General features: G+C 50.5%; 4 protein-coding genes across 5 annotated transcripts; 2 read left to right on the top strand and 2 right to left on the bottom strand.

Annotated features, from left to right (window-relative positions):
* Positions 1-751: 751 nt before the first annotated feature.
* On the top strand, positions 752-12,518 carry LOC127204768 (uncharacterized). Its single transcript, XM_051163987.1, is given in 13 exon segments — positions 752-852; positions 1,815-1,934; positions 2,577-2,654; positions 2,893-2,975; positions 3,520-3,606; positions 5,200-5,336; positions 7,563-7,771; positions 7,843-7,920; positions 8,594-8,651; positions 9,483-9,553; positions 9,910-10,071; positions 12,047-12,205; positions 12,285-12,518. Coding segments are annotated over 12 exon segments (1,440 nt in total). The 5' UTR covers positions 752-852; positions 1,815-1,850.
* A 2,039-nt stretch (positions 12,519-14,557) lies between these two features.
* LOC127204123 (probable UDP-sugar transporter protein SLC35A4) lies at positions 14,558-15,541 on the bottom strand. Its single transcript, XM_051163024.1, has one exon. The coding sequence runs from the start codon at positions 15,530-15,532 to the stop codon at positions 14,558-14,560; it is 975 nt and encodes a 324-aa protein (XP_051018981.1). The 5' UTR covers positions 15,533-15,541.
* On the bottom strand, positions 15,071-17,981 carry Slc35a4 (solute carrier family 35 member A4). Of its 2 annotated transcripts, none has more exons than XM_051163030.1 (4): positions 17,824-17,981; positions 16,851-16,949; positions 15,885-16,122; positions 15,071-15,211 (listed from the first exon to the last, which is right to left on the bottom strand). In XM_051163030.1, the coding sequence occupies exons 1-3, from the start codon at positions 17,836-17,838 to the stop codon at positions 15,925-15,927; spliced, it is 312 nt and encodes a 103-aa protein (XP_051018987.1). In that variant the 5' UTR covers positions 17,839-17,981; the 3' UTR covers positions 15,071-15,211; positions 15,885-15,924. The 2 variants fall into 2 exon arrangements, with proteins under 2 accessions (XP_051018987.1, XP_051018988.1); XM_051163031.1 differs by having other exon boundaries at positions 15,173-15,318.
* A 36-nt stretch (positions 17,982-18,017) lies between these two features.
* Positions 18,018-25,042, top strand: Apbb3 (amyloid beta precursor protein binding family B member 3). The gene is made up of 12 exons (XM_051163023.1): positions 18,018-18,454; positions 18,741-18,904; positions 18,988-19,064; positions 19,754-19,814; positions 19,988-20,134; positions 20,254-20,381; positions 20,769-20,883; positions 20,995-21,079; positions 21,474-21,557; positions 21,801-21,916; positions 22,059-22,250; positions 24,316-25,042. The coding sequence occupies exons 1-12, from the start codon at positions 18,406-18,408 to the stop codon at positions 24,550-24,552; spliced, it is 1,455 nt and encodes a 484-aa protein (XP_051018980.1). The 5' UTR covers positions 18,018-18,405; the 3' UTR covers positions 24,553-25,042.
* The last annotated feature ends 19 nt before the right edge of the window (positions 25,043-25,061 follow it).

Here is a 25,061-nt window from a genome sequence, read left to right as displayed (position 1 = left end):
TCAAACTAGCCTGGTTAGTGGGGAGACCAGAAGTTAGTAACCGATGAAGCTGGTCACCTGAGGGCCCATGACACTGTTTCCCCCATCGCCACATTATGTCTGAACTTTTTTACAAAGGGGGAAGAAAAACCACACCAAAGAGAAGGGAGTGCCACCACTTCCTCTGAGAGGTTACCTGACTAAAGTCACTGACCACCCCGCCCCTCGGACCACAGATGAGAGACATGAATTATTAAGGGAAATTTGAGAAGCTCAGGAGCCATGGAGCCCGGAGAGGCAGTGAGCACAGGAGCTGCTGTGGACCAGGTAGCGCTGAGTCCTCCAGGGCCTCACGCCATCTCTCCCATCCCCCCTGCCAAACTGATTGTGGTGGTAGAAGTGGAGCCGGGCCAGGGATCAGGTGAGACATATTGAGGGGGGTCTGGGGATGTAGCTCATTGTAGCCTAACATGCACGAAGCCCTGGGTTTTATTCACAGCACTGCACACATCTCTCTGAAAAAGAGAAAAAGATCTGGGAACATAATTGAGTGGTAGAATACTTGCCTAGTATGTGAGAGGTCCCATGTTTAATTCTCAAAACTACATTCAAAAGGGGGGGAAAAAAAAAAAAAAGAAGGCCTGAGCAGGGCAGCCAGGGGCAAGCCTTCTGAAAGAGGTGGAGCTAAGCAAACTCAAGGTCGGAGGACGCAGGTGAGGGTAAGACTAAGGAGCCCCTGAGCTTATCTTCTCTCATGAAAACTTATGTGAAGCCCCACCTCTCTCAGGCCTCAAGGAGACCCGTGGCCCCACATTTCATTTGGAGGGATCCAAGAGCCTTCGCCTGCTTCAGCCAGGCCCTCTGGAGCCTGAGGTAGATGGGGGTGTGGGATGCGGGGAGCTGAGGAAGATGACAGTGCCACTACTGACCCTGTGTGTGTCCACAGGAACTCTGCTTCACCTTCGATGCAGTGCTGGGCCCTGAAGCTGCTCAGGTAGGGGTGTCTGAGAAAGGGACAGGAGGAGAATGGAAGCTCCCAGGCCTCTGCACCCCAGGATTCTGACTAGACCAGTCTTTTTGCTTTGGGCAGGCCGTGTAACAGGTCACCTGACAGAGAGGAATGTGCCTGTGTGTTTCTTTTCTTTCTTTCTTTCCTTCTCCCTTATTGTTTTAAAAATTACAAGTATTATCTGTAGGTCCAGCTAGCAATCAATCAAGACACAGACATTTGTTATATTTTAAGGTAGCCTTAGCTAACCTGGGGCAGGGCGGATCTCAATCCTTTACCTCCCATAATGGGGCAGGCATGGGATCCCTGTCTCAATCCCATGCCATCTGCTTCCAATAACTTTTATCAAGCTACCTCCTATCCATAATCCCAAATTACTTGCTAATGTTCTTCATCTGGGCCAAATTCTCCATCCATGCCTCTGGCCATGTGTTCCTCCTCTATCTGACCCATGGCGGCCTTCCTCTCTTCATTTCAGGTCTCCTTCTCCTGGTGGTGGTCCTTCTTCTTCCCAGAATTCCTCTCTCTCCTAGGCCCACCTATGTCCTCTGCCCTGCCCAGATGGGATGGCTGTTTATTAAGCAAAAGGTTGGTCACAGAGACAGCAAGCACTGATTAGCATCAACATACATCAGACCATCCCCCAACATTCTCCCCCCCTCCCTTTTTTTTCCAAGACAGAGTTTCTCTGTGTAGCCTTGTGTCCTGAACTCTCTTTGTAGAGCAGGCTGGCCTTGAACTCACAGAGATCCTCCTGCCTCTGCCTCCTGAGTGCTGGGCTTAAAGGAGTGCACCACCACTGCCCAGCGCCTGTGTGTTTCTACAGGAAGCAGAGCGGGAGCTGTTGACACAAGTCCAACCTATGCTGGCCTCTGTGGGACAAGGGTACAACATGGCCCTGCTGCTCCAGGGTCGGGAAACAGAGGCACCCTGGTTTGTGCCTCAGGTGAGGCGCCATCAGCACACGGGCATCCTGACTTAATTAGAGTATTGGGAAACGGTCACCTGCTCACCCCAGCCAGACTAGGGACAGTTTAGGTCTCCCATGTGGCACCCTGTGGTCCTTGAAGGACGGTTTACCAAGGCGAGTCATGCAGCTGAGGAGACAAGATGGAAGCTGCAGCTCGTGGAAGAGCGAGTGGGGGAGAAGTGGCACACACAGATCGGGTCCCCCGGGAGCTCTGACTTCCACACTTCATGCTAATACCACAGATACTACACTTGAAAGCTTAACTATGAGGGTTTCATTAAAATACCCTCAAATCTGCGGGCCAGTGGTGGTGCACACTTTTTTAATCGCAGCACTCGGGAGACAGAAACGGGCAGACCTCTGAGTTCAAAGCCAACTTGGTCTAAGAGGGAGTTTCAGAACAGCCAGGGCTACACAGAGAAACAAAACACCTGCCCCCACCCCCAAATCCCTCAAATCAAAATGGCAGCCTCAGAACCTTACCACACCCCTGCCCAGTGACAGTAAGGCCTGCCAAAGACACCTGCTTGCTGTCTGCTTTCCGGGGGGATGCAGGTGGGAATGGGGGTGGGGTGGAGTGGGAAACCAGGACACACTGAGCTCCTCTCTCTACTCCAGGTCCTGCATGCGCTGTTTGAGGAAGCACTGCCTCTCTGTAGTTCGGGTCCTGTGCTTTGCATGCTCAGTCTGGTGCAGGTAAGGTCATGGTGGGGGAGGGGCGAGTTAAGTGACACCACAGAACCCTCACTGAGCTTGGAGATTGTGAGAAGAGAGAGGAGTCCAGTCCCGCTCTGCTACTCCAGCTGGGGCTTGCCGCTCTGGGGTCATCTTTACATGCCAACTGTCAATGGCGGAAGTCTTGACCTCACTTAGCCCATGGGCCTACCGGAGAGAAAAGGCTTAGCTTGTGACAACTGTGTTTGTGTGATCCCAGATTAGCCCCAGTGGGCAGACTCGGGACCTGCTCTCCCCATGCCTGGAGGACTTGCCAGTACTGGATGTGGCCCCTCTGGGCTTGTAAGTGTTCAGGCCCAATGGGACAGGGGTGCTTGTCACAGTGATACCTTCAAGATAAGCTGTTGAAGGTGTCTACTCTGCCACTCTAGGATAATGAAGGCCTGAGCTTGGAGTCATGCTTATTGGGCCTAGGTGGGCTCCCGGAACCCCTTTCCACTCTCTTTCCTTCATCCTACATATATACGTCTTATTGCCCTCGAATCAAATATATTTCAACTCTTATCTCACCTTCATGGCCTGAAAGCTCAGTATCACACTGAGTGGTTCTGAACACATCACTGAGCAGTTTTTTGTTTTTGTTTTCATCTTTAAAGTGGTCCTAGCTAACCTGTTTCCCTTCCTGGGGAGACTATAGGAGGAGGGAAAAAAAAAGAGAGAGAGAGAGAGAGAGAGAGAGAGAGAGAGAGAGAGAGAGAGAGGGAGATTAGACTGAGCCCCGAGCCTTTTGGGATGATTCTTGTGTCCTATGGACAGTGTTAAGACACCTGAGGTTGCTGCATTGCACAGGGGCTGAAGGGCTGTGTTCAGCTTTCCCTTCCTTCAGGGTGGTGAAAGACGCCAGTCAAGTGGAAGTGTCTGATGCCCAAGCTGCCTCTGAGCTGTACCTAAAGGCTGCTGGGAGTGGCGGCAGGTGAGGACATGACACCTGTCACCTACCCACCCCGAGTCCCTGCACAACCCTAGGTTTATTCCTGAGCCTGCCTTGTCCTCTGCAGGGCCTGCTCTCTGCTCACTCTTACCGTGTCCTGCCCTGGGCCTGAGACCCAGCAACTGTGGCGCGGTACCTTGAGGATCATGCAGCTTCCAGGAGACCCGTGAGTCTGACAGGGCCTCCTGGTTGCTCTGGAAAAATGAGGTGGAGGCCAAAGTACAGATGTGAATCTAAATGTTCAAAGCTGACGTTGGAAAACCCCAAGCAGCCAGCACATCTTCACACCCACTTCCCTCAAATATAATGAAGCCTCAAAATAATGAAGGCTCCAAGTAGCCACAGCAAATAATCATTTCAGGCCAATTTGAGAAACGTGTAGTATTGTGGGAATATTGCCAAATTCAGAAGTGTCTAAAAACAAAATAGAAAGCCGGGTGTCCCCACACTCAGGAGGCAGAGAGACAGGCAGAATGCTGTGAGTTTGAGGCCAGCCTGGTCTACAAAGCAAGTTCAGGATAGCTGAGATTAACACAGAGAAACCCCGTCTTAAAAAAATAAAACATAAAGCTGGGCGTGTGGCGCACGCCTTTAATCCCAGCACTCCGGAGCCAGAGGCAGGCGGATCGCTGTGAGTTCAAGGCCAGCCTGGTCTACAGAGTGAGTCCAGGATGGCCAAGGCTACACAGAGAAACCCTGTCTCGAAAAACCAAAAACCAAACCAAAACAAAACAAAAAACATAGGGTTGGGGATTTAGCTCAGTGGTAGAGAGCTTGCCTAGCAAGTGCAAGGCCTTGGGTTCAGTCCTCAGCTCTGGAAAATTAAATTAAATTAAATTAAATTAATAATAAAACCAGAATAGAGATGGAGGGGGGGGGGTAACCTAAATGTCCGAATATTCTTTCTTTTCTTTTGTTTTTGTTTTTTGTTTTTTGAGACAGGATTTTTCTGTGTAGCCTTGGCTGTCCTGGACTTACTTTATAGACCAGGCTGGCCTCGAACTCACAGAGATCTGCCTGCCTCCTCTGCCTCTGGAGTGCAGGGATTACAGGGGTGTGCCACCATGCCCAGCTGGTTTCTTCTTTCTTTTATTGTGTAAGATTCTTTTGTAAAAGATTCACTTATTTTTATCCCTGTTTGCCTATATGTGCACCATATATGTCCAGTGCCTACAGAGGCCAGAAGAGGCTGTTGGACCCCCTAGAATTGGAGTTATAGGCAATTTTTTCCCCCAAGACAGGGTTTCTCTGTGTAGCCTTGTCTGTCCTGGAATTCTGTAGACCAGGCTGGCCTTTAACTCACAGCGATCCTCTTGCCTCTGCCCCCTGAGTGCTGGGATTAAAGGCGTGCGCCACCATCGCCCGGCTACAGGCAATTTTGAACCACTTGATACGGATTCTGAGAATTGAACACAGGTCCTCTGTAAGAGCAGCAAGTCCTGTTAACTTCTCGTGGCATTAAAAAAAAAAAAAGGTTGTGAAAATAGACGTGGTTGGGTGATTCTGGCAAGCGTTACTCCTCCTCATCTACCACAGGGCATTGCTGAGTTTTTTTTTTTTCCCTCCCTCTGGCAGAGACTGCCCCCTGCTGCGAGTGCTGGCTGGCGAAGCTGCCGCTGAGGAGGAGGTGGAGGGCTCTCTGCCGTGGATAGTCTCCTGGCTCCTGGAGGGAAACAGCTACAGTAGCCTTCTGCTTCGCCTGGACCCGCAAGGTGCCTGAGAGTTGGGCTGGGGTCCTTTGGAAAGCTTAGGCTTGCCTCATGCTTCGACTTCAACCATTCCCTGCCTAATTATAGGCCAGAGAGAGGGCCTGATTCTCTGGGTGGGTCAGCATTCAGGAATGTCCCTTCTCGCAGCGGGCCACTGTAAGAAGACTCAAAGGCAAGGCTAAAAGTAAAGCCCACCGCTGCTGCCGCTGCGCTGTCTTGGCGCATGCTTTTAATCCCAGTGCTTGGGAGGCAGAGGCAGACAGATTGCTGTGAGTTCAAGGCCAGCCTGGTCTACAAAGTGAGTTCAGGACAACCAGAGCAACATAGAGAAAGAAACCTTGTCTCAAAAAAACCGAAAACCAAAACCAACCAACCAAAAAACAAACAAACTAACAAAAACAAAAACAAAACAAAACTCCAAATCCCAAAACAGGCATCAAACCCTTAACCTCAGAAATTTTCAACACTTTTTTTTCCTTTCTCCCTCTTTGGGACAGGGTCTCCCTATGTAGCTCAGGCTGTTCTTGAAGTATGTATGTAGCCCAGGCTTGCCAGAACTCAGCATCTCTCTGTCTCCGCTTCCAGAGTACAGGGTTATAGTTGTTTGCCACCTCATTCAGGGTCTTTGCCCAGCATTTTAACACATTTACTCTTCAGCAGGGTCTCACTGTAGCCCAAGCTGGCCCTGAACTCCTGGGACGGCAGGAGTAGGCAGCACATCTGAGAGTGCAGATCTAACTCACAAATGAGAGGGAGACAGGCCTAATTTATAGATGAGGAAAGGACCACTTGCCTGTTTTTACATACCCATTATGAATGAGGCCTCTGTTACGGTAAAACCTGAGATTTGGGGGGGACACTACAGTGGGGGACATAGATAAGATAACAACGATGAAGCTGAGTATGGTGGCACGCACCTGTAATCCCAGCACTCAGAACAGTGGGGTAGGAATACTGCAAAGTCAAGATCATAGTGAGTTACATAGCCAGAGGTCTCAGACAAAAAGGCTGGAAAATAACACTGAATGGTTGGAGTACAGCTTAGTGGTAAAGCACTTGCCTAGCATGCTTAAGGCCTTGGAGTTGATTCCTAACATCTGGGGGCGCGGGGAGGAGCAGTGGTTAGAACTGGATGTAGCTAGATGGATTTTCTGTATTTGTATATGTTTGAAATTTTCCATTAAGTTAAAAAAAGGTCTTGAGCCACGTGTGGTGGCACACGCCTTTAATCCCAGCACTCAGGAGGCAGAGGCAGGCTGATCAATGTGAGTTTGAGGCCAGCCTGGTCTACAAAGTGAGTCCAAGACAGCCAAGGCAACACAGAGAGACCCTGTCTCGAAAAACAAACAAACAAACAAAAAGTCTTGACTCTCTGTTTCTACAACCAATAAACATTCATTTGACCAGAAGTTCTTAGACTTCCCCTTGTCCCAAGCTCAATGGAAGAAGATAATTTGAAGCATTTCACAACTTTGAGAAATTACTCAGAATATAAAACTAATCTGTAGATAAAGACATGTCTGCAGAGGGCAGATGTGCAGAGAGGGACAGACACGTGTTTATCTATAGGTTAGTCTTATATTCTGATTGCAGGCTTTCAGTGGCAGATGGTTTAGAGTTGCTGTGGATAAAAAGATAAAGTGGCTCTCTTCTCTCTCTCTCTCTCTCTCTCTCTCTCTCTCTCTCTCTCTCTCTCTCTCCCTCTCTCTCTCTCCCCCTCCCTCCCTCCCTCCCTCTCTCCCAGACTCCTCCTGCATGGCAGCCAAGAGCTGCTTCCAATAAATCTGCATATAATATATACACATATATAATATTATATACATATAAATGAAAAGATAAATCCAAGTACACAATGAAAGTCAAATAGGAGTTATTAGATGAGGAAGATGATGATGGTAGTGGTGCCACTGCTGAAGGTGATGGTGATGGTGATGATGACTGTGAAGAAGAAGATGATGGTTTTGGATTGGGGATTGAACCTAGGACCCCAACACAAACTAGGGACATCTACCACTGAGCTACATCCTTAGCCTCTTTCACTTTTTCTTTTGAGATGGGTTCACTGCGTTGAAAAAAAACCAAGCCTTGAACTTGCTATTGTGCCTCAGCTACCAGACCTGGCAAGGGTTAGGTGTTTTGATAAACATTCCTTGATGGAAATTTAGAGTGTTAGAGCCAGTGTGCTCTGCAGTGCAGGAAGGGATAGTCTACTGTGTTGTCTCTTCCTAGGTAGCCCATTGAGTTTGCTCCAGAATGCTCTGTTGGGGGCCTCACGAAAGAGGGTGCAGGTGAAAGAGGTGAGGCCCACCCTGTGGAACGCAGTAGAGGAGATGAGGGCCTGCAGGGCCACCCTGAAGATGCTGCGTTTAGGCCTCCTTGGAGACACCTTGACAGCTGGTGGGTTGAACAAACTAGGCAGAGCCCTCTGGGAGCTACAGGTAAGCAAGATGAGATCTGGGGGCACCTGGGTCAGAAGCGGCCAGTGCCCACTTGAGTCTTTTCCTTCTAGGTGGTAAAAGCCTGGGGCCCAAGAAGCCATGCACCCAAAGACGCTAGAGCTGAGTCTGTGGGGCTCCCTGAGCCACAGGTATATTTTCTCATCTCTCATCTCTCCATATATGTCCACCTTTCCTCTTCTTTGTTTACAGAATATTCCACTTATTTATATTGATTCCCAAACATGTATTCACCATGTACCACCTGCTGGGCACAGAGCAGCTTTAGCCCTGGGACTTCCCTGCCCTGGTTGAGTTTAGTTTGGGAAGAAACAATTACACTGCCATGGTCAATGCTCTTAAAGGCTTGGCAACACCTGACTCTATAAGGTATCAATATGTCTTGAAAAATAGAGGAAAGCAAGACTTCACAGGAAGTGACTCTTGATAGACGTTTACAAAGACAGTGAAGAACATTCTAGACAGAGACTCAAACCAGCAGATACTTGTTATTTTTTTTTTTTTCCATTTTGGTTTTTCGAGACAGGGTTTCTCTGTGTAGCCTTGGCTGTCCTAGACTCACTCTGTAGACCAGGCTGGCCTTGAACTCACAGCGATCTGCCTGCCTCTGCCACCTGAGTGCTGGGATTAAAGGCGTGCGCCACCACATCCAGCTCCAGCAGATACTTGATATTGCAAATTAAGCAACTTAATTTGCTGAAGAACAGAGACAGAGTCAGAAGGTCAGGAATGGACTGGAGATGGAGGCAGCCAGGGCATACACACTTTGTAAATCTACTGTGACATTTGGACTGTCTCTTGAAGGTTAAGAGCGAGCCACTGAGCTACTGCAAGCAGGGAAGATTCTCCACTCATTCATCAGGTGAGCAAACTGATGAGATGTAAGTAGCCCAGGGCCATAGATGACCTCATTCCAGGCCCTGGGATGTGATGCTTTGATCCCTTTAGAGTCAGGTGCTTCTCAACCTCCCTGATGCTGCGACCCTTTAATACAGTTCTTTATGTTGTGCTGACCCCCAGCCATAAAATTATTTTTGATGCTACTTCATAACTGTAATTTTGCTGCTGTTATGAACTATAACGTAGACACTTCTGTCTTCTGATGGTCATAGGTGACTCCTGTGAAAGTGTCCTTTGACCCTTAAAGGGGTGTGCACCCACAGGTTGAGAACTGCTGCTTTAGACAAAGCCATTCTTGTCCAAAAGGGGACAATGCCTTCTAGGGTTTGCTGTAGGATGGTTGAACCCAGTCCCTTCCTTCCTCTCTCTTCTCTTTTCTTTCTTTAAAACAATTTTTTGTTTGTTTGTTTGTTTGTTTGTTTGTTTTGAGACAAAGTCTCACTGTGTTGCCCTGGCTGGCCTTGAACTCAAAGAGATCCTACTACTTCTGCCTCCTGAGTGATGGCATTATGGGTATGTGCCACCATGCCTGTCCTCTTTTCCATTTTTACAGTTGCTTACTCACAACATATGTTTACTGACCTGGGATTCAGGAAGTAGGGTTGTTAGCTGCTGCTCTTCTTCTTCTTCCTCCTCCTCTTCCTCCTTTTCTTTGGCAAGTATGTTACTGCCCTGGGATTTGCATTATGTTATTCATCCCCTCTACAGCGTGTGTGTGTGTGTGTGTGTGTGTGTGTGTGTGTGTGTGTGTGTGTGTGTGTGTGTGTGTGTGACTAATGACATTTCCCTCTAGAGGCAGGAAGAAGAGGGTTTCTGGGGTCTGGCCTCCACCAAAAGCATCCCCTCAGGCACTCTGAGGAACAGGTAATGGGAATAAGTTAGTCCTCGTACCCTGTGCTGACACTGGGGAGGAATGTAGCTTCTGCCGACAAGGCCCTAAAGGCTGCCTGGACCTGCTAGGGAGGACCGTGAGGAGGAGCTGTTGTCTTATTGGGATGAATTATAGTGATGGGACCCTTGTACTACTGCAGTACTCATTGGCAGAGGAGGGATCTCCTCTCTCCGCCTGCAGCCTCCTGAGTCCCTGCTCAGTCTATGGCCTCTCCCAGGACAGTTAGATTCTGGGAAGAGCTGTGGCAATGAAGTTCTGCTGGAAAGGTTGCTGTGTGTGTTCTAGACACACTGTGCATTCTGACTAAGTCTCAAATGATGACATTTAGGCCCATCAGGCACCAGATGTGGCCCTGCAGTTCTTTCTGGCACAGGCCCAGAGGCAGAGACTTCGAGAGGAACACCAGATTCGGATCCAGAGAGAGCTGGAACTTTTGGAAGGACAGGAAGAAGTGGCCCGTAAACAGATCAAAGGCACGGTGGCAGAAGAGGTGAGGAGGGAGATGTATGGGGCTTAAAGCTTCTTGTACAGAGGCCAGGCACTGTGGCAAGGCTCTAAACTATAGCAGACTGGTCCAGGCGCACTCCATGCCCTTCTCAGCTTGTGAGAGACAGACGAGGCCATATTCAGTGCTGTTTGCTACAATGGGCAGCCATAGGCAGGAGGGAACAATGCAGGCTGGACTGGATCAGCGGATATGGATTTGAAGGAGAGACTCAGAGGAAAGCTAGAGTTATCCCAGGAGTTCACTGCAGTCAATTCCTGGAGGGTTCTCAGTGAATAATTATTTAAGAGATAAAAATGAGCTGGGAGGGGTGGCGCACACCTTTAATTCCAGCACTCGGGAGGCAGAGGGAGGTGGAATCTCTGTGAGTTCGAGGCCAGTCTGGTCTACAAAGTGAGTCCAGGACAGTGAAGGCTACACAGAGAAACCCTGTCTTAAAAAACCAAAAACCAAAACAAAAAAAACAAAACAACAACAACAACAAAACCAAAAAAAGAAAAAAAAGGAAAGAAAAACATGACTCATGACTTTTTTGCCAAGATGGTTCCAAAAGCCAAGAAGGAAGCTCCTATCCCTCCCGAAGCTGAAGCGAAGGCCTTGAAAGCTAAGAAGACAGTGCTGAAAAGTGTCCACTGCCACAAAAAGAAGATCCCACCTTCGGTTGGCCCATGACCCTGCGGCTCCAGGGGCAGCCCAATATCCTTGAAGAGCGCCCCCAGGAGGAACAAGATTGACTACTACGCCGCCATCATCCAATTCCCCCTGACCACCGACTCAGCCATGAAGAAGATAGATCTGGCTAACAAGCACCAGATCAAACAGGCCGTGAAGAAACTCTATGACATTGATGTGGACAAAGTCCATACCTGATGAGGCCTGACAGAGAAGAAAGCGCATGTCCAGCTGCCTCCTGGTTATGATGCTCTGGATGTTGCCAATAAGATGGGGAGCATCTAGACTGAGCCCAGCTGGGTAATTGTAAATACACATTTTTTTTTTCACCATAAAGAAGAAGAAGAAAAAGGAAGAGGAGGAGGAGGAGAAATAGAACATGTGCTGGGTAGTGGTGTCACACACTTTTGATCCCAGCACTCGGGAGGCAGAGGTAGGTGGATCTCTGACTTTGAAGCCAGCGTGGTCTATAGAGTGAGTCCGGAACAGCCAAGGCTACACAGAGGAACCTTGTCTCAAAACAAACAAACAAATAAGAAATAAAACATGGCTGGCAGTGGTGGAGCACGCCTGTAATCCCAGCACTTGGGAGGCAGAGGCAGGCAGATCGCTGTGAGTTCAAGGCCAGCCTGGTCTACAAAGCAAGTCCAGGATAGCCAAGGTTACACAGAGAAACCCTGTCTTGAAAAACCAAAAAGAAACGAAACAAAACAAAATAAAACAAAAACAAAAGAAAAAGAAAAGAAATAAAGCACGTGGCTAGGTACAACGGTCAGGCCTCTCAGCACCCAGTAGGCACAAACAGGAGAGTTCAAGGTCAGCCTGGCAGATAAAGACGACCCTGTCTCATTCCCATCTTTTCCCTGCAAACAAACAAACAGAAACACAACAAAAACTAATTATGTATGTGGTGGGAACCTCTTCTCAAATAAGACTAAATTGTAAGTACAGCAGAAAGAAACTGTTCTGTCTTGCTAGAGGCTACCTAGCGAGTGTGTAGTCAGAGGCGAAGTTACAGAGAGACAGCAAGTCACTTCTCTGGGTTTGGATTTCACTCTAGTGAAGACAGGGACCTGCTGCAGCTCATACTGTTTCGGCTCTGTCCCCAGTAGCCATGGGAGTTTGGTCAATTAGACTAATTTCCTGATGCACTGTTTACAAATCTGGAAAAGGAAAAATGCATCCTAAGGTTGTTAGGGATAAAATGAGATCGTATGCATAAAGTATGTAGCACAAAGCCTTGCGCAGCGCTGGCACTGGCCAAAGGGTACAACTTAAATCTTTGCAGGCTTGTGAGGAGGAAGGGAGACGGTGGAAGGAGCAGATGGTGCTGAAACTTCAGGTGGAAGCCCTGCAGGCCGAACGGGACATGGCGGAGCAAGATCTAGTGGCCCTCTATGACTTGTATGTACAGGCCACCCGAGCTCGGACATGCCACTTGCTGCAGGTCAGTGGAGACAAGAGGGCAGGCTTGAGGTTGGTACCAAAGCTGATGGACCAATAGGCACCTCTGAATCTGGACACAGGTATTCCAAGCCTGGCAGGAGCTGTGGGAGGAAAAGGCCGTGGCCACAGAACAGCAGTACCGCAGTCTGCTAGCTGGAGTCCTCCAAGACACCATTGATCTGGCCTTGAGGAACCAGGAACTCCAGGCCCAGAACCAGCAGCTTGAGCAGAGTGCAGGCAGGACCAACTGAGCTGGAGTCCTGCCAGGAGAGAAGACTGGTCAGGAACATTTTGGGGAGAGGAAGGTCTACTGACCAAGCTGGCTCCCACACAGATCATCACTCCACCACTCACCATGCCTCCTGTACCAGCCTCTGCTAAGTGCTCAATACCTATTATTTCATTTTGCTTTCTCAGCTCTGTTGTGTCATTTGACCCTCATTTCAGAGATAATCTGTCCTAGTGACTGCCCAAAGAGAGTCAGCTAAGTAGCAGAGGCAGCATCTCCCCCGCCCCACCCCCCGTGCTAGCGATGGAACCCAGGGCCTCTGCGTGTCAAGTTATCTTCTCTACCTTTGAACTATAGCCCTAAGCCTGTGCTCTTTCTCATTTTTTAGGACAGGCTCTCATACAGCCCAGGCTGACCTAACTTGCTAATTTAAGTAAGGATGACCTTGAATTACTGGCTTTCCTGCCTCCAACTTCAGAGTGCTGGGGTTGAAGGCTGGTGCCAGGACAGCAGCTCTTGTTTTGAAAAGCCCACCCAGTATTCTATCTTGAAAGCAGGGCCTGAGGTTCCCTCTGGCCAGGATTCCAAAGGACAGATGACTACAGGTATTGGTTGTGACAGAACCAGAGGGAATAGGAGTTAAAACAGTGGCTTAGTATGCCACTTCATGCCCATAAACTCTGCACTCCAGAGGCTGGGGCAAGAGGATTGCTTTCAATTTGAGAACAGCCCAAGCTATATGATTTACTCCGGGTTAGCCTGGATTATTATGTGAAGCCTTGCCTCAAGACACATTTGAGTGCTTTCTAGCCTAATTTGTTCTGCTGGATAAAGGGCTTTTTAGTCCCAAGAATCCCTAAACTCCTCAGAGCTGAAGGTAATTAAAAAAAATTTTTGTTTTTTTAAGCTGGGCATGGTGGTGCATATCTTTAATCCCAGCTCTCAGGGAGACAGAGACAGGTGGATCGCTGTGAGTTTGAGGCCAGGTCTACAAAGTGAGCCCAGGACAGCCAAGGCGACACAGGGAAAGCCTGTCTCGAAACCACTGAGCCATCTCTCCAGCCCTCTATCTGCATTCTTGATCCAAGTAGTTACAGGTTTGCATCACTACACCCTCTCAGTGCTTCCTTTTCTGAGACAGGGGCTCAGCCTGACCTTAAGCCTGAGGTCTTCCTGCTCCACCTCCTGGATGGCTGGGATCACAGGTGTGCCCCGCCCTAACTGGCCAAGACTGGCTCAGGCCCACAGAACTCACAAGAGAAACACCACCACTGAGAACAGCTGGAAGAGCCATTTTCTCCTACTCCAGGTGTTACTCCAAAACTACATAGGAAACTCCTATTTGAGGAGAGCCACGAAACACGTAAGACATGAGACAACAGGATGGTTGTAGGAGGTACCCTACACCCCAGAACACTTTATTAAGACCTTATTGCTTAAGGAGTTAGACACTGATTATCTATGACTGTTTTCTGTCCCTGGTCCCTGGAGACTCTGCAGAGCCCTCCCAAGCTGCTGGAAGCTGGGACACGACTAAGAAGGGGCAAGAGTGGGCTTAGAGGTGAAGTGGGCTTCAACAGGGCCCTCGAGTTAGCACAGGGGTCAGAAGTATGGGCTTAAGCCAGGGCCCAGGGGCGATGTTCCCTGAGACGAGTCAAGCCCCAGCCCCTTCTGACCTTTCCAGATACCAGCTGGGGAAGGAGAACAGCACGGTGGAGGGCAAATGAAGGATCTCTTATGTGGAAGTCATGCTGGGCTGGAGCAGCCAGCACCAAGCTTCAGGAGTGACTGCAGCGGGCAGGCAAAGGAAAACTTCACTTGAAGCAGCCACGTACATGCAGGACAAGGCAGGGTTCCTCAAGGACAGGCTGCCTGGGCCTGGGTGTGGGGCTCCTAGCTTTTTTCTTTAGTGTGAAGGAATACGGGGGTACAGTTAGGCGTTTCCTTAACCAAGTCCACTCTTTATATCACCTCAAGGTAACTCTCACCCACCCGAGTGATGCAAAGCCTAGCCTGGCTACCCCCGCTTTTCATACAAGGCACTTGTTACAGGGCTGGGGGAGGTGGCTCTGGCGGTTGCATCTACTCTACACAGCCACAGAGGGAGTGGAGGTGGCCAAGGACTCAGGGGCTGCCGTAGTACAAGCGCACAGCCAGGCCAGTGAGCAGTGTGGCCAGGAAGAAGACGGCTGTGAGCTGCAGCTGCAGCAGCGCCGCTGAAAGCACAGCGTTGACCACCAACGAGCAGGACACGATGAAGAGGCGCGTGATGCTGCTGCCATGCTTCATGACAGCCGACATGAGCAGTCCGTTTACAGCCTGGTTCAGCACCACAAGCACTGCCCATCCGGAGAAACCCTCCAGGAAGCCTGGGCCTGGGCCACTGGCGGCGTACAGTCCTAGGTTCAGGACCACCCCAAAGGTGTAGAGGAAGAGGTTCTGAAGAGCCAGGGGCAACCGCTGTCGCTTCATGATCAGCTCCGTGTACACGGATGACAAGCCGGAGATGAGGCAGTATAAGAGGAGGAGCAGCAGTCCCAGTGGAGTGATATGCAAGGGCATGGGACGGGCTCCAGCCGCTGATGGGGGCCCGGGAAGGGTGCTCGTAGGTTCCTGAAAGCCACCTGATGCATAGCAGGCCCCTGCAGCCATCAGCAGCAGCAGTGCCAAGCCCTGACGTGCAGAGAGGCGATGCCCAAGGCAGAGGCAGTACAGCAGAGCTGTGCTTCCGATCTTGAGGTTGCTCAGGACCTGATAGGTGCTGGGGTCCATGTAACGCTGCAGATAGATCACGAGGTTGTTGTTGGCGCCGTAGAGCAGGGCTGACAGGGCAAAAGGTGCAGCCTGGCGCCAGGGTGGTGCACCCTGGGGCCATGTTTGCCAGCCTACCAGGAGGGAGAAGGCGCACAACAGTAGCTTGGTCAGCTCAGTGAGTAACACAGCTGAGGAGGGCCGGAAGGGCACTCGGCCATCGACATGGCACAGTGCTAAGAATGGCGCATGGGCACCATACATGGCAGTGGACAGGAACAGCATCAGGGTCCAGCGAGCCTGTCTTGGTCGGGTTAGGCCTGGCATACCCCCATCTTCTACACTCATGGCCCACACTAGACCCTGTGTGGCCTGTGTAGCTAGCAAGGGATAGAGGGACCGGGACACACTGGAAGGAAACTGAGTAGAGATCTGTGGCACATCACCAGAGAGAATACTGAGTGTCAGAGCCAGCTGCACATTCCACAGTTAGGTACTGAAAAGGGGGTTCATGACCCATAGTTTTGGGGTCAGTCCCATGGAACTAGGGAGGGAAGGAGTGTAGGGTGCAGGCTGACAAACCACTGTCCACGCTGTGCAGGAAGAAAAGCAAGGAAGAAAGAGGCAGAACAGGCGGGGACAGCAAACGGACGATAGCCAGGGGAGCCGGATAGAGTGTCTGTGACGGAAAGGTCTCTACCTGCAGGCCCAACACGCTCATCCTGCTTTCCCCAGAGGGTCTAGTCAGGCCCCTTTCGTAGTGACTTGAAGTAGTTCTTCAGTGTCTTCTCCACGTTGGGTACGGCATATGCCTGGGCCGCATAGATGCCAGTGCAAGTGCCCACTGCAAAGCCCAACACTGCCGATGCCCTCAGTTTGGCCACCACATAGCCTGCCAGGAATCCCTTGAGGAACGGGGAGGACAAGAGTGAGCCATCCTGCAGGGGAAAAAAAACACAGAAGGGCATCAGGTGTGCTCTTCTTTTCTCTGCCTCGGAGGGATTTGAGCTGAGCTTAGAGCATTGGGCCACCTGTTCCTTCCAACCGCTGACAGCTGTGCTCTTTTCTCCAAAGATTATCTCCAGGTTCTGGAGCTAGAAAAGGGGTTGGGGGGGAGGGGGGCAGGGAGGGAAAGTCCCAAACACATTGTCCCAGAATCCGGGCTCAGAGGGCTCTAACCACAACCCCATTCAGCCAGAATGCCACACAGGCTTCAAGGAACATGAGTCCCTCCTGTTCCCCCGTTTTCACTTCCTGGCATGGTCTCTGATAACTACAAACTCACCACTTTACTCCTGCTTTGTTTTCATAACTGTGCTTATCACCAAGGCTTTGTCTATGCAGTACCTGGAATGTTCACTTCCTCCCCCTACTCCCCCCCCCCCCCCCCCCCCCCCCGACTTCACCTATTCAATACCAACTTAAGATCTCAGCTCAAGCGCTATTTTCCCCCTCCCCTTCTGGTTGTGAGACCAGGTCTCTTGTGTGGAGGCTGGTCTACAGTTCTCTAGGTAGACCAGGCTGGCCTTTAACTTGTGTGTGTGGCACAATAGCCAGTTCAAGGTGCTATTTTTCTCAGGGAGACTTTTCTGGGCCCTCAATATCCATGTGCTAAAAATAAAACTCATCTCCGACTCAACATTCCTAAGAGCAATGGCGCCCTTACCTGGCCTACACCACTGTTGACTTCGTCTTCCACACGCTGCTGTAGGCGCTCCAGCTGGTTCTTGAGAAATGTCAGGTCCTTAAGCTTCGGCAGAGAATCCTAGGACAAGGGAGAGGCTGGCTCCAGCAGGCTTGACCCAGTCCCATGCCCTGCTCAATTTTATCAGAGGCTAGGAACTAGGTGAGCTGTGGGAGGGACGATGGGAAGATCCAAATAAATCTCTTCCTACAAAACCTTCCTGAGACGGCAGTGACAAAGGAAGACAAGACACCAAGAAGCAAAGCATTCACACGGGGGACAGGGAGGTGACAGAATGGAATGTGCACCAGAAACTCATAATGACTGCCACAGAATCACATGGCAAGCAGAGGGACTTCCATTTTACTTTATGGAAAAAAAAAAAAATACTAGCGACTGCAGTACAAGTTTGTAACAATCCACTAGTCTGCTTTCACTGCTGCGTCCCAGAACCTGACAGAGAAACTGGCGGGCTATTCGTCTATCTGCGGGTGATGCTGGCCTTCCAGACATGGGGCAGCCACGTGAACAGTGGGCTGAAGCAGTCCTTTTACAGCTACTCAGGGTTAACCTGACATATGCTTTGGCCATCCCAAACTGAATGAGAACACATGATCTGTGAAAGAATTCAAGAGTGAGCAAGAAGTGTTTGAGTGAGGCTTGTGGTAAGGGTGGGCGGGAAACGCCGTCTCTGTAAGGGAGACTTCAGGGACTAGGGAACCGACCAGAGTGAGGACTGTTAGAGAAAATTTATTTGAATGTGTGCTCATAATTAGGCACCGTGTCTGTCCCCAGAACGGTAGCCCTTGGCCTAAAGCCCTCTACTGTTGAGGATGTTGACAGGAGCCCCCTCCCCAAGAAAACAAGAATTATCCCTATCGCCTCTGTTCAGAACCAGAAACGTTAAGGAATGTGAAGACCACGCCGACTGAAACAGTCCTCGCTTTCAACTCACCTTGTCATCCGCCATCTTCCCCCTGACGAACTTGTTGCGCGTGCGCAACCCCGCCTCCTCATGTCAAAGGCCATGTCCATCTTTATTGAGGGCAGAGGCACTTCCGGGGCATTTCGGGTGAAGGCGGGGCGTTTTGCTAAATCGTGGAAGGCTGTCATCCTCGATACCGCCCCGGACTTCTCCGATCCGGTCCTAGGCGGTGTGCGCGCGGGTAAAGGTCGGGACGTGATGATCTCACGCTGCACGCGATGATCTTATTCGCGTCCTGGTGTGCACACCGTGCAAGTTCTCCTCGTCCGTCTTCCGCCGTCCAAGGAACTCATAGTTGCGGGCCAGTGCGGAGTTCGTAGTGTCAGTGCGTTTCGTAGGACACACGCACCGAAAGGCGCGAGCACCCGGGGAAGCAGCCGCCGCCGCTCAGCCAGCTCAGGCCCGCCTCCGCCCTCCCCCAAGGCCCGCCTTATCCCGCCCAGTGTTTGCGCGGCGCCAGTTGGCCCCGGCGGTCTCCGGCGCAGAGGCTGGCCTTGTGGGCCCTGCAGCTCCGGAGGTCGTCTTGGGCTGAGAGCGCAGGCCGCAGAGGCGATGCTGGGCAAGGATTATATGTTGGCCATCATTCTGGTCAACTGCGATGGTGTGCACCGGGGGGTCCGGCTGGGAGGACCAACAGCTGAGGGGAGATGAGGGATGAAGCAAGGTTACCCGAGGTTCAAACACGGGGTGGTGGTGGTGTTTGGCGTCTCGGGAATGAGAAACAGAGGATAAGCGAACCTTGATCTTTGCATGTGCTATCTTTAAAACTGGGGAGTTGAGATCTAGGTTTAGGGCTGTCTCCTATGGGGTGGAGCGAGGGTTATAACGGCAGTGTTGGGAACTCGCGTATAGTATGCGCCCCTGCCTTTAATCCCCTGTTCCTGTAGATGACTTGTGGGGGGACCAAAATCTGGAAGGGGAGACAGGCCTACCTCCAGGCTGGAGAAAGATCCGTGATGCTGCAGGTACTTATTATTGGCACGTACCCAGCGGTAGCACTCAGTGGCAGCGCCCGACCTGGGACCGAGGAGGTGCAGAGGACCCAAGGACGGTAGGTAGGACCATGAAGAGGGAGCCTGCGCTCGTGAACGGACCTAGGCCTGCGGGATACAGTGACCAATCTCTATTTCACAGGGGACAGAGGGGATTTGGGAACTGCGACCTCCCAAGGGGAGATCCTTCTCCAGCCTGGACAGTTCATTGAACCGGAGGTAACGGGTGGCCCAGGCCAAATGAAAGCCTTGGAGTCACTGTGGCACTCCCTGCTCCCCACCAAAGAAACCAGAAGGACACCCCCCCCCCTTTTTTTGAGACAGGGTCTCAGCTCTCACTGTAAATCTGATCTAGAGATGGCACCATGCCTGCTTCCACAATTTCTTTTTAAATTGTGGTTCTGGCCTCTTGTCAGTTTGGGACTCCATTTGTGCTTGGCTTTGTCCCATGTCCTTGACTCTAGAGTATTCTGAATTTTGTCTGTTGCAAGTTCTTATCATTAGGTCTATGTTCTGTGTTCTCTGTCCTGACCCATCAGGGTTTAATAGACCCCAGCTATTGGCCTCATTCCTTCTAGGGTTCCTATTCTGCGTTCTAGACTCCCTTGTTCGAGTTTGACGCTTTTCTCCACATTTCAAATTCATATCCATACTTACGTCTTTTTAGTTTATGCCTGTGTCTTGTGGCCCGAATTTCTTCACGTTTTAAGCTGCTCTTGGTTAATTTACTATATTCTGGGTCCTACTTTTTTTTTTTCTCTCCTTTCTTCTGCCTTTTTTTTGTATTTGTGGTGTCATATTTTGGGTCTTGGGTCACAAATCCTGTGCTTGCTCAGGTAGGCTAGGTTTTACGGTTGCCCCTAATGTAGGAATCCTAACCCTTTGACTGGCTCTGCTCTCTGTTCCAGTAACTCTCTGACATGGCATGGGGAAGACTCCTATGTCCGGAGCTTGGAGCCAGGAGCTAAGGTACTGAATGGACCGGATGGATGGCCGGCATAAACCATCAGGAGATCTCAAGGGAAAGATTAGGGGCAGAGGATAAAGAGTGGAGTTGATGAAGTGTGCCAGAGTTTACACCTGTGGATCCTGTGTCATCCACCACTCCGCATCTAGTCGCTTCTTCTCCCCTCTCTTGTCAGTGCTTTGCAGTCCGCTCTCTGGGCTGGGTAGAGGTCCCTGAGGAGGATCTGGCACCAGGGAAGAGCAGTATTGTTGTCAATAACTGTATCCAGCAGCTGGCCCAGACTCGCCACCGGAGCCAGCCCCATGATGGTACTTGGGGTGAGGTGAGCTGTCCGGTTTCCCCAGGGGTTTCAGCCTATGGCTCAGCAGAGGTAGGTTTTCCCCTGAGTGGCTTGTTTGCCATGCAAGCCGTTTTCAACAGTCAACTTTCTGCCTTTGGCAGGGCCAGAACATGCTGATGATCCTGAAGAAAGATGCCATGAGCCTGGTGAATCCCCTGGACCACAGTCTGATCCATTGTCAGCCTCTGGTTCACATCCGCGTATGGGGTGTGGGCAGCTCCAAGGGCCGGTGAGGACTTCTGCATCTCCCCAAGCGAGAGTTGCTTCACCCTCCCCCTACCCCTTGCAGGCTGTGAGCCCCACTGATGCTGAACCCTTTGGACACAGATCCTCTGATGTGGACCCAGCACGGCCTTCCCTGCCTGGTTCAGCCCTGGTTGGGGTGGGTGGGCCCAGCTCAGCAGGGACAGATAGGGGAGAGTCTGAGAGGCTGGGCTGATTTTCTCCTGTGCTCCCACATGCTTCTGGAACAGTGACAGGTATGTGACAACTAGGTACTCTGAGCTCTGCTCCTGACTTCTTCATTCCAATTTGTCATATCTTTGGCCTAACTTTAGAAACCTCTTAGAGGCACTTAGAAGCCCCTTCTAACCAGCGTTATTCCTGCCCCTGCCAGGGACTTTGCCTTTGTTGCGGGTGACAAAGACAGCTGCATGCTCAAGTGCCATGTGTTTCGCTGTGATGTGCCTGCAAAGGCCATTGCAAGTGCTCTGCAGGGGCTCTGTGCACAGGTGAGGGCCGGTGGTGGGCAGGGACTATGGAGTTGGGATGGGGTGGGCTTGGCCCCTTACCCTGCTTTCTCTCTCCTTCTGTGGGCCTCATGCTGGCTGCACTGCGTTTAGATCTTGTCAGAGAGGGTAGGAGTCAGTGGAGAAGCTGCTTGCTGTTCCCCAGATCCGATTTCCCCTGAAGACTTCCCAAGGCAAGGTACGGGGAAGGGCTTGCTGCATTGCCACCTCGGGCTGCTTTAGTGAGAGATGGTGGTGGGAAGGAGGGCAGGGCTCCTGGTTATTTAGCATCCAAAGCAGTGAACTGGAGGCGCAGCTGCGGATTCTCCTTTACTGGCAACAGCTCTAGCTGGAATCCCGGCACATTCACTAGTGTGGGGAAGCTGGCCACGAAGAGGCATGCCTGTAATCCCAGCATGTGAAAGGCAGAGAAAGCCATATGTTTAAGGCCAGCTTGTTCTTCATCGAAAGTTCCAGGCCAGCCAGAGCTGGTTACATAGTGAAGCCCCGTCTTCGTACTGCCCCACAGGAAGGGCGGGGAAAGGGGTAATTGAGTTTCCGTGCTAGCTTAGTGCTTGATATGTATATTTCAGTGGAGTTGCTGGATGCTGTGAGCCAGGCTGCTCAGAAGTATGAGGCACTGTACATGGGCATCCTGCCAGTCACCAAAGCCATGGGTGAGGACTGACGGGGCTGGGTGGGCTTGGGCCTGTTAGGAAAAGGGGACATGGGTGAAGTGAGATCTGTGTTGAAGCGAGTTTTAAGAGTTCTTGCATGGCCACACGCAGCCTGTGACCCACCACTCAGACTTCAACCATTCTCTTCCCATCTCTGAATCTCAAGTTAATGAAAGGGTCCTAGAAATTCCCTGCAGACCCGTCCTCTCCAAGCCAGACAGCACAATGGGCATGTCTCCTCAGGTATGGATGTGCTGAATGAGGCCATTGGTACCCTCACTGCCCGAGGGGACCGGAAGACCTGGGTCCCTGCTATGCTGAGTGTGTCTGACTCTCTGATGACTGCACATTCCATTCAGGTACCACAAGAGGGTGAAGTTCGGGATCTTGGAGGATGGGCAGGCATGTTGAGGTGGGGGCGGTGTGCATCTTTACTTGGTTCTGGAAGTTTTGGGTCTTGCCATTGCTTAGCTTTGTAGTGATTAGGCTTTGTGTGGGCAGGCAGAGGCTGGTGCAGAGGAAGAGCCACTGTGGCAATGCCCTGTGCGCCTTGTAACCTTTATTGGTGTCGGCCGTGATCCACATACCTTTGGCCTCATCGCAGACCTCGGTTGCCAGAGCTTCCAGTGTGCAGCCTTCTGGTGCCAGCCTCATGCTGGGGGACTCTCCGAAGCTGTGCAAGCTGCCTGCATGGTGAGTTAGGAGTGGAATGAGAATGGGAGGAGGCGGCTTTCCCTGCGGCTCCTCCCTACTGTGGAGTGGGCTCCAGATGGGCAGCTCCACTTAATCACAGCCCAGTGATCCCAGGGCCAAATCTGGCTCATAAATATATTTGGCTCCTTAATGCTATTTTTGTGTTGGTGACTAATATTTGAAGTTTAGGGCATCCCACATAATTGCTATTTCTGCTTTTCTTTCCTTTCCCTTTTTTTGTTTTGTTTCACCAAGACAGGGTTTCTCTGTGTAGCCTTGGCTGTCCTGGACTCCATTTGTAGACCAGACTGACCTCAAACTCACAGAGATCCATCTGCTTCTGCTTCCCCGAGTGCTGGGATTACAGGCCTATGTCACTGCGCCCTGCTTTTCTTAAAGTATGGGGAAATACAGCTGGGCGTGCTAGTGCACGCCTTTAATCCCAGAACTTAGAGAGGCAAAGGTAAGTGGAACCCTGTGAGTTTGAGGCCAGCCTGGTCTACAAAGTGAGTCCAGGACAGCCAGGACTATACAGAGAAACCCTGTCTTGAAAAACCTACCCCCCTCGCTCCCCCCCCCCCCCCGAGAAAAAAATTATGGCAAATGCTAATACAGGGTACACACACATGTACACATACACACACTTATGTGACACCTCAGTATTCAGGTGAAGTTGTGCTATATAGAGTGGGCACTATTTGACTCATTCAACATTAAAATGTAAGATGCTTAAGCTACACTATTCAGGTCACTTAATTTAGTTCACTTATTAATTCAACAAATGAGTACCTGCCGGGTCCAACTACTATAATTAGTCCTGAGAATTCACTAGTGTAGAAGGCACACGCAGCCTTTGTCATCACAGAGCACTCTAATAGAACAGAAACATCAGAAATAAGTTACACACCGCATCATGGTGGAGATGCTTCCTCAGGAGTCAGGAAGGCTACCTGTAGAGGGGTAAAAAAGGCACACAAAGAAGTGTGCCAGAGCAGAGGACCTCGGGAGTGGAAGTGAGAGAGGTGTTAGTGGTTTACAGTCCCTGAAAGAACATGGCACGCATGGCCCGCAACGGATGAGAACAGGAAGAATGGCAGAAACCAGGTCGTGAGACCCTTATAGACAAGCCTGGGGTACTGAGCATCTTTGAAGGGTTTTAAGCAGGACAGTAAAGTGAGATCTGTGGATCTTGTCTGAAGCTACAGTGCAGGTGAACAAGAGGAAGTAGGGAGGCTAAGTGACAGCTATTTGGGGAGTGGGTTGGGTCTATAGACTTTCTCTTCATTAGAGCCTCGGTTTTGCCAGAGACTGCTACAGAAGAGTCAGAGACGGAGCAGAGGCTCATAGTGGTAGGTATAGCTAAGAGTGTAAGTTTTGGCCAGTTTTGCCGCACACCTTTAATCCTAGCAGAGGCAGGTAGATCTCTTTGAGTTCGAGGCCAGCCTGGTCTACAGAGTGAGTTCCAGGACAGTTAGGCTACACAGAGAAACCTTATCTTGAAAAACAATAACAAAAGAGTCCAAGTTTTGCAGCTGAACAGACTTACGGCTGAATGCCAATTCAAACATTTTCTCTTTGTGAGACCTTACACCCATGGTTCTCAAACTGATGCTATGACTCTTTAATACAGCTTCTCATGTTGTAGTGACCCCAACCATAAATTATTTTGTTGTTACTTTATAACTGTAATTGTGCTGTTATGAATCATAATCTGATATGCAGGGTATCTGATAGGTGACCCCATAGGGGTTGCGACCCACAGGTTGAGAACCACTGCCTTAGACAAATCATTTATTAGCTCTGAATCTTGGTATATTTATTTGCCAAATGAGTATAGTAACACCTCATAAATAACTAGACTAAATTAAATCATACAAAGCACTTAATAGTATCTAGCTTTTGTTCAGTTTTGTTTTTGTTGTTGAGGTACTGGGGATGCTACAGGTGCCAGAGACATGACTATGAGTGTTGCATCAAACAGAATTCTTGCCAGTTACCTGCCCTACAGAAGCTTTCAGGTGTCTAGGGGCAGAGAGCTGGATGCTCATACACCCCTTCTTCCTAGGTTCAGTACCAGAAGTGTCTAGTGGCCTCAGCAGCTCGGGGCAAGGCTTGGGGTGCCCAGGCCCGTGCTCGCCTCCGGCTCAAGCGGACCAGCTCCATGGACTCCCCAGGTGGCCCCCTGCCTCCCCCGCTACTCAAAGGAGGGGTTGGAGGTGCTGGAGCAGCTCCTCGAAAGCGTGGCGTCTTCTCATTTCTTGATGCCTTCAGGCTAAAACCTTCTCTTCTCCATATGTCCTAAATTGATCTAAAGGGGTGGGGAAAGAGGCTGTACTCATTCAGCCCCAGGGCTCTGTAGCCTCTCACCTTCCTGCCCATCCTTGATCCTTGCCTACCCTGTATTTATGACCAAGTTCGTTCTTTATACGGATGACTGAGAGGCCCTGCACTAGAACTTAGGCCCCTGCACCCCTTCCCTTGGTTCCTTTTGTTCCTTGCCCGTGTCCAGCCCTGGACAATTGGCTCTACCTCAGCAACTTTATAGCAGAATCAGTGCAAATAAAAGTCCCTCAGTGACCTCACTAGTTGTGAGTATATTAACCTGGGATAAAAATGGGGCCATCAGTCTGTGTGAGGTGGGTATGTATGTAGGCTTGGTGTTGGTGACTGCCTGTAGTCACGAGGGCATGGTTCATAATGGAAATAGGACTACATTCATCCAGCAATTGCTTTTTAAGGGCTTTTCTGTACTTGTAAAGTTACCTTCTGAGACTTTCAGAGGAGAAACACCAAATCAGAGAAGACAGAAGA

Source organism: Acomys russatus, chromosome 20 (assembly GCF_903995435.1).
Source record: "Acomys russatus chromosome 20, mAcoRus1.1, whole genome shotgun sequence".
NCBI classification, from domain to species: domain Eukaryota; kingdom Metazoa; phylum Chordata; class Mammalia; order Rodentia; family Muridae; genus Acomys; species Acomys russatus.
Note: the sequence above shows the minus strand (reverse complement) of the source record. Positions and strands in the feature narration are given on the sequence as shown.

Coding starts and splice junctions, on each gene's coding strand:
- LOC127204123 (XM_051163024.1), bottom strand. CDS start 15,532: ATGAGTGTAGAAGATGGGGGTATGCCAGGCCTAACCCGACCAAGACAG.
- Slc35a4 (XM_051163030.1), bottom strand. Junction 16,123..16,850: donor TCAACAGTGGTGTAGGCCAG/GTAAGGGCGCCA, acceptor TTTCCCCTGCAG/GATGGCTCACTCTTGTCCTC.
- Apbb3 (XM_051163023.1), top strand. CDS start 18,406: ATGCTGGGCAAGGATTATATGTTGGCCATCATTCTGGTCAACTGCGAT. Junction 18,455..18,740: donor CATTCTGGTCAACTGCGATG/GTGTGCACCGGG, acceptor CTGTTCCTGTAG/ATGACTTGTGGGGGGACCAA. Junction 21,917..22,058: donor TGACTGCACATTCCATTCAG/GTACCACAAGAG, acceptor TTGTGTGGGCAG/GCAGAGGCTGGTGCAGAGGA.